The 13,127-nt window shown below is 49.5% G+C and overlaps 2 protein-coding genes across 6 annotated transcripts in view; one reads left to right on the forward strand and one right to left on the reverse strand.

Moving 5' to 3' along the window:
• Window positions 1-4,100, forward strand: part of Abr (active BCR-related) — a 218,730-nt gene extending 214,630 nt beyond the window's left edge. For all 5 annotated transcript variants that reach the window (XM_013016535.1, XM_013016536.1, XM_013016537.1 and 2 more), the window contains 2 exons: window positions 1,170-1,317; window positions 2,176-4,100. In XM_013016535.1, the coding sequence (XP_012871989.1) occupies window positions 1,170-1,317; window positions 2,176-2,265 (238 nt within the window). In that variant the 3' untranslated portion in view covers window positions 2,266-4,100. The remainder of the gene's footprint in view (window positions 1-1,169; window positions 1,318-2,175) is intronic.
• A 2,165-nt stretch (window positions 4,101-6,265) lies between these two features.
• On the reverse strand, window positions 6,266-12,045 carry Timm22 (translocase of inner mitochondrial membrane 22 homolog (yeast)). Its single transcript, XM_013016384.1, has 4 exons — window positions 11,653-12,045; window positions 9,595-9,791; window positions 8,532-8,604; window positions 6,266-6,859 (listed from the first exon to the last, which is right to left on the reverse strand). The coding sequence occupies exons 1-4, from the start codon at window positions 11,888-11,890 to the stop codon at window positions 6,783-6,785; spliced, it is 585 nt and encodes a 194-aa protein (XP_012871838.1). The 5' UTR covers window positions 11,891-12,045; the 3' UTR covers window positions 6,266-6,782.
• Between the last annotated feature and the right edge of the window lie 1,082 nt (window positions 12,046-13,127).

A 13,127-nucleotide genomic window follows, 5' to 3' on the forward strand; every position in this document is an offset into this window, starting at 1 on the left:
ACTGGCCCATGTGTGTGTGTGTATGTGTCTATATGTGGTGAGGGACTGGCCCGTGTGTGTGTGTGTGTGTGTGTGTGTGTGTGTATGTGTGTGTGTGTATGTGGTGAGGGACTGGCCCACTTGGCTGTGGGGGGGGGGTGTGAGGGACTGGCCTACTTGGCTCTGTGTGTGTGTGTGTGGTGTGGTGAGGGACTGGCCCGTGTGTGTGTGTGTGTGTGTGTGTGTGTGTGTGTGTGGTGAGGGACTGGCCCACTGCACAGCTGCCTGCTGACATCGTATTGTTTGCCTGTTTCCAAAGCAGTCGGCAGGCACATCCCTGGCTCCTGCCTGGAGGGCGGGGATGATGTCCCCAAGGCGGGTGTATCTCAGCTCCTGAGCTGGGAGGGAGGCTCAGAGCTTCATGGTAATACTAGGGCTGGACACCAGCCACAGATGGCAGCTCCTGCTGTCACTCAAGGGAAGTGTTGACAGAGCATCTGGTCTATTATGCAAGAGAAACATGGAAAATCCAAAGGGAGGCCAACAGCTGTGGTCCCATGAGCCCACCCTGTGGAGCCTGGGGAGGACAGCCCCCAAGCCTGACTGGGGTTAGCACAGCAGGCGGAACCATGGGTCTAGTTAGCAATTGCTGCCGGACCCCAGGTCCTCTCTGCCTTGCCCCTGCCTGCCCTGTCACAGTCTGTCCCTCTGGCCACTCCCACAGCTGGGCTGTTGGATGCTAGGTGAAGGGCAGAGTGGTTAAAAGCATAGGTTCTTAGGCAGACTGACCAGGTTCAGATTTAGACATTTAACCTCCCCTTACTTTGGTTCTTCATCTCCTCCATGGGATGATGAAACTGACCAGTATGAATTGTTGCAGATAGTGTTCTTAGAACAGCCATGCAGTCTCTTACGGCAAGGGCATTGTAGTTGCTGGGTGCGGCTCCTTCTGGTCCTGGCAGTTTATCATCAGTTCAACAGGTGACCTGGAGGCTGGGAGGATGGCACACTGGGACACAACTGAGGCCTAAATCCCTTGGCTTAGTGTCTTTGCCATTAGCAGGTCTCTAGCTGCAAGGGATCCTGGGAATCCTACAGCTGCCCTGAGTCACCCTGGGTCCTGGGTGATCCAAGTGGCTGCTAAGGAGTAACTTCTGGAGACTTCTTTCTTCTCCCTACTTCCCGATCAGGGTTGCCGAGAAGGAGCCCATCAACAAAATGTCACTTCACAACCTGGCCACTGTGTTTGGTCCCACGCTGCTGAGACCCTCAGAAGTGGAGAGCAAAGCACATCTCACATCGGCTGCAGACATCTGGTCTCATGATGTCATGGCACAGGTACCACCAGCACTGCTCAGGACTATGGCCAGTGGAGGGGTAGAGAGAATGGCAGAGCGCTCACACCTCTCTCCTCCTGTCAGCTGGGTTAGTCATCTATAGACTGCCACTAGGCTCAGGGATATAGAATGTCCTTCCCTTCACCAGGCCAAAAGTATGAGTCTAAGCAAGGAGCCAGAGAATATTCCAGGTACCAGGAGTGCCTCAGTCTCAGAAAGCTCAGATGGCAGAGAGCAAGACTCATATACACACTAGGAATGGTTGCTTACACCTGTAATCCCAATTACTCAGGAGGTGGAAGTAGGATCATGGTCTGAGGCCACAAAAAGCTAGAGACCCTACATGAAATCAGAAGGACTGGGGGTGTGGCTCAAGTGGTAGAGCACTTGTGCAGCAGCAAGTACAAGGCCCTGAGCTCAACTCCTAATACAGGAAGGAAGGGAAAGTGGGAGGAGGAAAGCAGGTAAGCCAGCCAGAGGCACAGAAGATTCTGAAGGCCTTGTCCTCATGCATCAAAGCTCTGGAGCTGCTTCTGGAGTCAGGAAGCTTCTTTGCAATTCCTGCAAGATTCAGGGAAACCGTCAAACCAAAGCCAACATCAGGTCCAGGTTGGAAGCTTTTATCTTACATGCAGAAGTGGCTCCAGGCTTCTCTCCGCCCTCTGCCCTGCAGCGCCCTCTAGTGTTGTAAATGGACAATCACCTAGGCTTCCAAGGAAAGGGAGGTGGCTAGAGCCAGCAGGGGACAGTGGCAGAGGACAGCATAGACTTGGCCCTGATTCAGAGATCATTTCTGCTCAGCAGGTTAGATGGAAGGAGGGCAAGGACTCCAACCTCAGTCTCCCCTCTCTCCCTACAGGTCCAGGTCCTCCTCTACTACCTGCAGCATCCCCCCATTTCCTTCGCAGAACTGAAGCGGAATACACTGTACTTTTCCACAGATGTGTAGCCGAGGCAGGGCAGCTGTTGGGGTGGCCAGAGCCAGCCCCTGCAGCCCAGGCCCAATAGACTTGAAAGACTGCAACAGAAACTCCCCAGCCCAGAACTCCAGACTCCAAGGGAAGCTGACTTCCAAGAACTGGAATTATGTGCATCCTTTGTGCCACCTGTACAAAGCCAGCTGACCAGCCCCCAGCCTCATCGCCACACCCCAGCTCCTGCCCTCTGTGCCTCTAGTTGTGTCTGATGCTCCGTGCTGTTCAGGAATTGTTTTATGTATATTTGTCATGCAGAAAAGGTCGTGACCGACCTGGTGTGGGCATACGGGCAGCCTGCTCTGTTCTTTCATTTTCCCTTTCTTTCTTCCCGAGTCCAGTCCAAGGGCTTTTACTTTGCGCTCTGTAACTGCTGCCAGCTTCTCTCTTGGCCCTCCCTGCTCCCAGATCTCAGCCCCCCCCCCCAGTGTCCTCCATCTTCTTCTTCCCAGCCTGCCACATGCATGTGCGGCCTCGGGTTTCGCTTCATCACCTAGAAAGTTCTGTGGAAGCCCTGGGTAGCGGTGGCAGCCATTTGATGCCACTGCACACTACCCTCAGCCTCTCCCTGCCTTCCACCCATGGAGGCACACCTGCTTTGCCTTGCTACCTGTGCAAATGTTGGACAAGGAGACAGACACACTAAGCCTCAGCAGAGCTGGAGAGCTGATTTCTGGAACTTTCCATCTGAGAGTCGCCATTTCTGGGGTTGGTTCTGTCTCCTGCCTACCAGTGAGGCACTTTGACTGTTTCTTCTACTACTGACTTTTCAGTTCCTTTTCCCCTGTGTTCTATTTCCTTTCATTGTAAAGGCCCACAAGTGGCCTGCTACCAAGAGAACAGAGGGTTAGGAAAGCATGTGGGGATGTGGGTTATGGGGATGTGGAGAACCAGGCTGCTAAGGACTAGGACAGCACAGGGGGCCAGTGCTGAGCAGCACCAGCAGCAGGCGGCAAGGGGAAGCTGCTCTGAGAAGGAAGGACTTGGAGAAGCCTTCCTGGAAGGCAACTTCTGTGGCTGAAGCAGGTGTCCAGACTGGAGCAGGCTCCATCCTGGAGGCTGTCTGGCACCACACATACCTCGTGGTACTTTTGCCTTAGACTTCACACACTCTCCACAGCCAAGCACTGCCACAGGCAGCCCTCACCACCACGTGTGCTGCGGGCCTGGGAAAGGCAGGCACAACCCAACCACTAGCAGCTACCAGCCGGCAGTGCTGCTCCTGTCTCGCCCCCATTTCTGTAGGCAGCCTTGAGAGTAAAGGCTGGGGAATTCCAGAAGCGGGGGGAGGATGAGGAATTAGGCATGCCTCTCAGGACTGGAAGTAGGGGATTAGCGGGTACCATCCCAACTTTGACAGCCATTGCTCAGTACTGGAAAGCAGATTTATTCCCAAAGCTCTCAGGCTCTTGTGTGATGCAGAGCTGATTCTTGGCCCCCAGGATTGAGGGGAACAGTTCCCATTGTGTATGCTCAGGACAAAGTCTGAAGAAGAGTTTGCTGGCCCCAAAGCTGCGGTGCTTGCTGAGTGAGGTAGGGTCCTTTCTACTGCCTTTGGCAGAACAGTCCACATACATATAGAGGAAAGAAATGCCAACCACTCAACTGCCCATTAGCAGTTTAGCAAGGAGCCCTGCTCTCTGGGGCAAGAGGTAAAGAAGAATGCCATTTGAGCATTAAGACCCCAGCAGCTGATAATTCCTCCAATGTCTGCTTAGGGATGGGTGCTGATGTGTGGTTATAGGTTCTTGCTTCCAAAGGATCAAAGATAACAGATTAGAGGCCCAAGGTGAGCTAGTTACAGCCCCAACTGGGTGGCTGCTGCAGCCCCAACTTGCTTAGTCAGTGTAAAAGGTGGAAGGCTGGAAGGGCTGAGAAATGCAAAAGGCTCATCTTTACAGTTCCACCCTGTATGGGGAGGACTGCGTGCCAGAGCTGGACTGAGCTGCACTGAGGAAATAACCCTGTGGGTTCTCCTGAGACAGAGACCTTGCAGCCTAGAACCCCTAATCACTCCTGCATAGCAGGGTGTGCCAACAGGAGACAGGCTCCAGGAATCCCAGGCATGCGTTCCTCGCCGAGCAGTGGCTGAGGGTTACCAGTTTTTGTTGATGGAGGTAGGACGGGACCCTTCATTAATATTTGACTTTAATAAGTTGGTAAGGATATATTTTTTTTGTCTCTGTTCTGTTTCAACTTATGTAGATTATAAATTGATGTAAACCACGTGAGAGGAAAATGTTAATAAAAAAAAATGCAAAGTCCCAACATTTGCACAAAACTCAGCCCTGCGGTATGGATGTTTGTGTTCTTACTAGCACAGGGAAGGCCCAGCACTAATCTAAATATTTAACTCTTCCAGCTGCATCCAGATGTGTTTCTAGGAACCTGTTTACCTTTCTGTCCCTGAGCCTTCCCTTTGGCCTGCAGCAGTTTGGAGGCAGTGGGCCAAACCTCCTTGCTCTTCACACCGGCGCCGGCCTGCTGCCAGCCTGGCTGCTGTTGTCACTGTGTTGTGGTTCGTGAAGCACACATCTCTTCACAGAGCTCACCGTCAGTGTGTCCTGGAGCACCATCTTTGGGGCAGCCTTTTGCTCTAACCAACTTGTTAGAGACTTGCATCTCCTAGAGTGCCCACCCTCCTTAGGGAAAGCCCATGGGGTTAGGCCCCCACCAACCTGAGCTTCTGCAGTGTTTACTCTTGAGATGGAGAACAGATGTCTCTGCAAATTGCTGTTTGGTTTATGAGCTCATATTGGCTCCTCAGCCGTCCAAAACAGGAAGCTTTTCATCTCCTCTCTTGATTCAACAGTCCGTGTGGACAAGGCTTAGCTTGTGGAAGTGATGGGTTACTGACAGCCTCCAGGCTCATCTTTGCCAATACAGTTGCCAGGGCAGCATTTGTGGTGTTAGGCCTCCTGTGCATAAAAGCTGGTAAAGCTAGCCCAAGCATCACTTCCACAGGTACCTCACTTCAAATGGGTTCAAGGATCAAGTGTTTCAGGACAATGCAGGAGGTAATTTGTTCTCAAAGCTCTGGACGACACTTTGGCCTGATGATAATGAAGTCTCAGACTTGTGAGAGTGGGATAGACATCGTACAGAGTGCATGACAGGAGGAAGCCAGGGTGCAGTGCCCTGAGTTTTTCCCCCACAATGCAGAACAAGAACTTGCCAGAAGGCTGGGAGCCCTGTGCACTAGCTCATGTTTCCTAGGAAACAGTGAACACTGTCACCAGCCAGGTTTGACATTGTCACTCACAAATACACACACTGGGACGCCTGCATGCGGAAGCCCAGTCTAGTGCTGGCTTAGGGTGAGTAAGCTAGGAGGCAGGGAAGATGAAGAAGAAAGCAAACAAAACAAAGCAAAGGCAGAGGAGGCACTGTGTAACAGGATCACGGGCTGGACACAGCCTTATATAGCATTCACCACCCTACCAGCCTAGCCTGCAAGAGGCAAACTGTGTCGTCAACTTCATCTCCACAAATACACCTGAAAAAAGCAGCCAATCACAAAAAGCTATACTTACCATGATGCACAATTAGAATAAGCTGTTGTCAACAGCTTAAGACTATGAGGTTTAAAAAAAAAAGACTGGACAACAAGGGTAGTGGGAATGGCTCCTTACTAACAGCTCATCTTGCTAACAGCTATGGCCAGGCCAGAACAGGACCTTCACACAGATCCTTGAACTGGGCCATGGCCTGGGCCTGGGCCTGAGCCTGAGCCCGACCATGATACAGCAAGCTCTGGGCAGGGCAAGGCAGCAAAATTACACAGCTACACAACAGCCAGGCCGGGCATTTTGGGGAATGACTGCCCTGTGTGATGAGTTTGTGGGTGTTACAATGCCAGACTTCTCGAGGTTATCCCTTTCCCACTGAATTGTTACTCATGGGGCACCATCTGGGGGAGGGGGGAAGGGGCTGTGGAATTTACATACAAATAAATCAGCCTTTCAAACTATGATATAAATATATATAGATATATATATATTTTTTAACAAGGATGGCAAAACACTAAAGAAAATGACATCATTGGCTGGATGGCATAAATGTACTTTTCCCTGCCCTAGTGTACAAGATGGATCTTTGCATAGAGTTCCAAGGCAGAAGTGCTTCCTGGGTCTTGGTAAACGCTGCCACTTCTGTACCCACTGCATCAAACAACTTAGTGAGTTAGATGTGGTCAGGACTGAGCGTGGGTGGAACATAATTCATACAGTCAACCAACTACCTCCTGACAGGCTTGAAGGAGTCAATCTGACATGGCCCAGCTCCTGGCTGGAGTCCAGGAGCGGCAGAGTGGCCACACTACAGGCTGGAGGCAGAGAACAGCCTGGTGGCTCTCTCACACCATTAGCCATATGAAGGAAAAACCAACAATTCAGATCCATTGCTCCTGAAGTAATACCAAGCAGTATAGAAACTGTTCTTCAAAGAACAGTTCCATCCTGGCCAGCAGCATCCTTCCCCTAGACCACTCCTCTCACCGTAGGTAATAATCAATTGCAGCAGAGAAAGCAGCAAAACCTCCACAGCCAATGGCCCCAGCCTTTACACCAGCTGTAAAGCAAACACAAGTAACGTTACTTGACCCACGATGACAGATGCAAACTCAGGCTGCATGCACAAGTGTACACCCACAGATGCAAAGGACCCAGCTCAGAGCATGTGCAGTCATTACAGGAATGCCATCTAAGATAGCTGTAAGACTTCAATGAAGCAGTGAATGGGATCCAAGCCAGTGTGCTTCATCTAACTATACATCTGCCTAAGTTTTCTCATTCCAAAGAATTACTATTGCTAGTCTTATGGAAATAGCCCCTCACAGGCAGGAAACTGGTTAAGAGAAACAGCCCTTGGAATCAAATGAAAGCATATGGCCTTTACCCGAACTGTTTATGGAATAAATTCCTGGGAAAGTGATCAAAGCAGTCCTGGAGGGAGCTGAGCTTCTCGGAGGCCCTGACAAAGCAGAGCAGCAGGAAGACCAAAGGAGAAGTCACTCTATAAATTACACATGGCTATGTAGGAGCAAAAGCAGGCTTTAATGACAGCAAACCATCCACTCGCAGGAAACCAGTGAAATTTCGCTCGGTAGGTGTTACCTACGGAGGGTAGATAGACTGCATCTAGGCCAGTCAAGACCCTGAGGCCTCCTGATAAGCATTCCAACAAGGAAAATCCTGAAATTGGTTTCTTGGTTGTTTACAATGGATAATCTAACATTTTTAGAACACCTGTACTGAATTTTTTTTTGGGGGGGAGGGGGTCAATTGTAGGGCTTGATCTCAGGGCTTGGGCACTGTCCCTGAGCTCTTTAGCTCAAGGCTAGTGCTCTACTACTTTGACCTACAGCTCCACTTCCACTGTTTTGGTGGTTAATTGAAGATAAGAGTCTCAAGGACTTTTCTGCCCAGGGTGGCTTTGAATCATGATCCTCAGATCTCAGCCTCCTGAGTAGCTAGGATTATATGTATGAGCCACCAGCACCCTGGCACCTGTACTAAATTTTTTAATGAGCAGAATCTCCAACTATAAAAGACATTGCTTTTTAAAATGAATATACAAAATTAAAACTGACAGGTGGGTCTTGGAGTGTAGTTTAGTGGTAGAGTACATAGTTAGCATTTGTAAGGCCTAGGCTTCTATCCAGAGCACTGCAAAACAAACAAAAAATTGAAAACCATGTAAAATTAAGAAAAATGCTGCCTAGACCTGGGAGTCCAGCCTTGCATATGGACAAATGGGCTGCTCAGGGCTGAGTGGCTGCCACAGAAGTGGAGCTGCACTTTAAGTAACAGAGTGCAAGCTTTAAGAGAAAAAGCCAAGTGAGAGCAAAAGGCCAGGAGTTCAAGCTCCAGTACCAACTCACACACACATACACACAAAATGCTAATTCACCAATACACTCTAGTGTCCTCATTGTGAGGAAGCTGTCCCATATACTCAGTAAAGGACAGTTCTATTTTCTTAGAGCTAAATCAGGGGCTTGTAGGTGGGTGATAAATTTGCCCCTCAGGGAACTCTGGACAACTGGGAGACACTTTCAACTGGTGCTGTTAGCATCTGACTAAAGACCCCACAATGCGTAGGGCCGATGCCCTGCAAATCCAGCAGTAGTGCCCAAAACAAGAAATCCTGATGTACACACTAGCAAGCTTCTACACTAGCAATGTCCACGTCAGCACATTTTTCAGGACACAAAGGAAATGCACTGGAGAACAACACTAACCTCTGAAACCAATAGCTCCCCCGGTGATGCAGCCACTGATGACACTGTTCTTCCAATCAGACTTGCCCCGGTACTGTGGGTAGAGAGGCTAAGTTCAGAGCCAGAGAAACAGACAAGCCTCTACCTGGCTGTGTCCCTATCCAAAGGAAGCCTCATCTTTCCAAAAGTATAGTTCCTAAAATCTGAAGGTATTCATAGATGCTGCCTGCAGGTGGCCCTAGAGTGCCAAAACCAAATATATCACCTATTGAGAAGCCATCTGAATTTCTTCCCAAATTCTCCAGGAAGTCTTGCTGGAGATGACTTGTTTGGTTGCTTGAGACATCTCACTAGGAAACATAGGCTGTCCTTGAACTCCAAAGTCTCCTGCCTCGGCCTCTCAAGAGCTGGGATTTAAGTGGAATACACCACCACACAGGTTCTTCATTAACTAGCCTGAGGCTTTATCTCAGTGGTCTTGCCTAGCACACACAAAGCTCTGAGTTTCAAACCTCGCACAAAAAATAAGTAAAGCAAGCCCATATCATAAACACACACAAAGTTTACTTGAAGGGCTATTTTATGGAGAAACAGTATGAACTATCTTTTTTGGCTTGTTTGTTCTTTTGTTTTTTTGTGCAAGGCCTGAGGCTTAAACTCAGGCCCTAGATGCTGTCTTGAGCTTTTAAACTCAACAAGTGCTCTACCACTTGGAGCACTATTCCCAGCTTTTTGGTAGTTAATTGGAGATAGAAGTCTCATGGACTTTCCAGCCCTGGCTGGCTTTGAACCTTGAGCCTCAGAGTTCAGCCTCCTGATAGCTAGGATTAATAGGCATGGGCTACCAGTGCCTGACAGGACTGCATCTTTTTTTTTTTTTTTTCCAAGCTATACAGTAAAAAGGTCTATTTAGGTCATAATACTGGTGGCTACCGGATGCAAACATCATAGTAGCAGGACCCTGGCGAGTCTGGACAGTACCTGATATTACTTATCTATACTCCAGGAAGAATATTAAGAGCATTTCTCTTTAAATGTTGTGTGACAACAGCAGATAAAGATTCCTTGGGAAACAGACACTTACGGACTCCACCAAACACTCAGTGCAGGAAAACATGGCACCCACAATGGCAAAATTTTTGGCGTAGGACATTCCTCTCTGCCCCATGTCCTTGAGAACTTCTCTTGCAGTTGGTGTACGGTAAGGATCCTTTGGGTCAAAGCCTACGTTGGTATCAATGCCGGCAGTAAACACCCCAAATGCACCTCCCAAGACAAATCCTACAAGCAAACAGAGGGTAGGTTTCTGGATTATGCATGGGGAGCACAGTTGAAGGTAACATCTTGGGTCTCGGCCACTCCATCTCGCCTATCTGGCCTCCACCCCACACAATGCTCTGTGTGTCCTCTTGGTCTCCTCTAGGACTTCTTCCTCCTTTCACTTCCTAACTCTCCTTGTCATTCTGTCTTCTCAACTCACTTTCAGATGAAACCAACCACCGCCCTCAGAGTTCAGCTATCAACTTTGTAACCTGCTCCCTTGACCATGGTGACGTTCATCACAGCCATCTGTGATGAATGTGCTGGCTGGATACTCAGAGACACTCAGCCATTGCCTCCTTTATTCTTCACAATAACCCTATGAGGTAGATTCCACCACCCCCTCCTTCCTATAGATAAAGAAACTGAATCTCAGAGAGATTAAGTAATATCCCTCCAAGGTCACACATCTACCATATGGGAAATCCTGCACTGCTAAGCTGTCTACATGGGACCTTGATGAGCAACTGAACTTTGCCATAATAGATGTTTTCTCATCACTTCAAGGTCATGAGTAAAGTCATGGACATCTGTCCTCTCAAACGTCTCCACTTCTGGCTTTTTCTTTCCAGTAACTCCAGCTCCAAACTATCTCACTTCTTTTGTCTATATTTGCACTTCCTACTATATTCTTTCTTTTCTTGGGGGGAGGAGGAGAGGTGAAGTAGCCAAGGCTTGTCTTGTTTAAATAGGCCAGTGTTCTGCCATTTGCGCCATGCTTCCACCCCTTTTTTGCTTCTTAGTTTTTTTTTTTTTTCAAAGAGAATCTCATGCTCTCTGCCCAGACTGGTCTTGGACCACGATCCTCCTACCTTTTGCCTCCTGAGTAGCTGGTTTGTTGAGATGAGGTATGGCTAACTTTTTGCCCAGGCTGGCCTCAAACTGTAATCCTCCTGTCTCTAGACTACAGGCACCAGTCATCTATACCAGGCCTATATTCATTTCTTAAGTGTCCTTGATTCTCAATGAAATTTAAACTCATCTTTCTCAAATCCTCAAATCCTTTCTCAAATCCTCAAAAAGTTACTTCTTGGTAGAGCATGAGCCTTGAGCTGAATTGTTCAGGGACACTTCCCAGGCCTAGAGCTCAAGCCCCACGACTGACAAAAAAAAGAGAGAGAGATCTTTCTATATTTATAAGATTATGTCTTTGTTGCCTTGTATGTCCCTCCCCCATGGTACAACCCTGCTTTCACTATATATGATGTTGGTATATGTGGAGGGGAAGGGAAAAAACAGATAGTTAAAACAGGGATACAGGAGGACCCATTGCAACAATGAGATGTACAAGTCGTTATGTCGAAAAATGAACTTTACAACTTTGGTGGGGGGAGGAGGATGGGAAGGGATGGGAAGGGGAAACAAAGCAGGAGGCTACAATGCTTGATAAGAAATGTACTCATTATCTTACCCATGTAATTGTAACCCCTCTGTACAGTATTTTCACAATAAAAGTATATTTTAAAAAAGTTACTTCTTTCTTAAAAAGCCACCCGTAACCACCACCAAAACCACCACTTCTGTCAGATAGTCACTCCGGGGCCCTTCTTCTAGTTTTCAAATCGCTAGTCCCTGCCTTAAGGACCTTTGCATCTATGGATCCACATCTGCAGCACTCTTCTGCCAGGCTCTCCCTCCCCCTTCCCCTCCCCTCCCTCTCTTTCTCTCTCTCTCGGCTACTGAGACCCAAACGCCAAGGACCAAAGCGAGCCTGGGGTCAGGAGAGGCGTGACCCCGGTTCCTCGCCCGCACCCAGGCCGGGGGGGGGGTCTTCCTGCGGGGAACCCACGGCCGGGCTCCGGGCCCCCCAGCCTCGCCTCACCTCCCACACAGGCCAGCGCCGCCTTGAAGGCGCAGCTTTCCATCGCCCTCTCGATCATCTTCTGCTCCTCGCTCTTGACCGGGCTGGGGATCCCGCCCAGGCTGCCCGGCTCTAGAAGCCGGGGCTGACGTTTGTCCCCGACCAGGTGCTGCAGGAGAAGGCTGTATTGCAGCGGGGCTTCGGGGGAACCCGCAGCCTCAGGCGCCGAGCCCCCCGCGCTCGGGCTGGCCGCCGCCATGACAGCACAGGGCCCAGGAAACCTTGTTTCTTTCTTCCCGCAGCAGATTCCACAAGCTTGCCCGAGAGGCCGGACACTGTGTGAGGCAACGGCAGATTCGCCACGTCGGGGAAGCTACGAAAGCCAGATTCGGCATCCGCACCCCCAGCTAAGAACTGCCGTGTTCCGCCAGAAGCTTCCCGGAAGCAGAGGATCAGACTCCTGCAGGACCGCCAAGACAAGATTCGGATTTACCTGAAAGCGTGAGGCGCGGTGCACACTGGGATGTGTAGTTCTAATTCAAACGTCCAACTACATTTCCCAGGAAAGCCCTGCGCATGCTCGCGTGCACTTTTGGCATTCTTGACAGGCAGGCGAGGAGCTGGAGCGCACTCTCTTGCTGCAATGCGCAGGGAAACCGGCAGGGGGCTTGTGCCTTCCCACTCAGTAATTGGGATGCTTGTTTTTCTGTTTGCTTTTCTTTTTTATCCTTTCCTTTTTTTTCTGAGATAGGATTTTTCTTTTTCTTTTTCTTTTTTTTTTTTTGGTGCCAGTCCTGGGGCTTGAACTCAGGGCTTGGGCTCTGTCCCTGAGTTTTTTGTTTGTTTGTTTGTTTGTTTGCTCAAAGCTGGAGCTCTACCACTTGAGCCACAGCTCCACTTCTGGCTTTCTTTGGCGGTGAATTGGAGATTGTCTCTTGCACCGGCTGGCTTTGAACCTCAATCCTCATATCTCAGCCTCCGGAGTCATTTAGGATTACAGGCGTGAGCCACTGGTGCCCAGCTGAGATGGGACCTTGTTAGGTTGCCAGAGCTGGTTTAGAGCCTAGTAGGCTCAAGCATCCTCCTCTCTCAACCTTACTCAAGTAGCTGGGACTACAGGTGAGGACCACCATGGCCGGCTTAATTGGTGTGTTCTTGAAGGTGTGAAATGTAACTGATGGTAGGGGCTTTATAGATAAACGTGAAAGGGACACTTAAATGTTTTGAGGACACAGAACCGATAGATAATGGCGGGGAGGGGGCCCTAGCCAAATATAAGCAAAACCATGCCTCTCTGGCAAATGCATGTAACTGGGGCTCAGGGAAGACTGTGGCTGGTACTCCAGCCAGTTGTCAACTGGACTCATGATGGGATTTGTACTATCATTAAAAGCCACTAAGCAGGGGGGAGGCTGGGAAGGGATGTGAAGGGTAAACAAAGGAGGAGGCTGCAATGCTTGGTAAGAAATGTACGCATTATCCTGCCCATGTAATTG

Source organism: Dipodomys ordii, unplaced genomic scaffold, assembly GCF_000151885.1.
Source record: "Dipodomys ordii isolate 6190 unplaced genomic scaffold, Dord_2.0 Scaffold31, whole genome shotgun sequence".
NCBI classification, from domain to species: domain Eukaryota; kingdom Metazoa; phylum Chordata; class Mammalia; order Rodentia; family Heteromyidae; genus Dipodomys; species Dipodomys ordii.

Coding starts and splice junctions, on each gene's coding strand:
- Timm22 (XM_013016384.1), bottom strand. CDS start 11,890: ATGGCGGCGGCCAGCCCGAGCGCGGGGGGCTCGGCGCCTGAGGCTGCG. Junction 9,792..11,652: donor GGCGCTGGCCTGTGTGGGAG/GTGAGGCGAGGC, acceptor GTTTGCTTGTAG/GATTTGTCTTGGGAGGTGCA. Junction 8,605..9,594: donor CTGAGTGTTTGGTGGAGTCC/GTAAGTGTCTGT, acceptor CTCTACCCACAG/TACCGGGGCAAGTCTGATTG.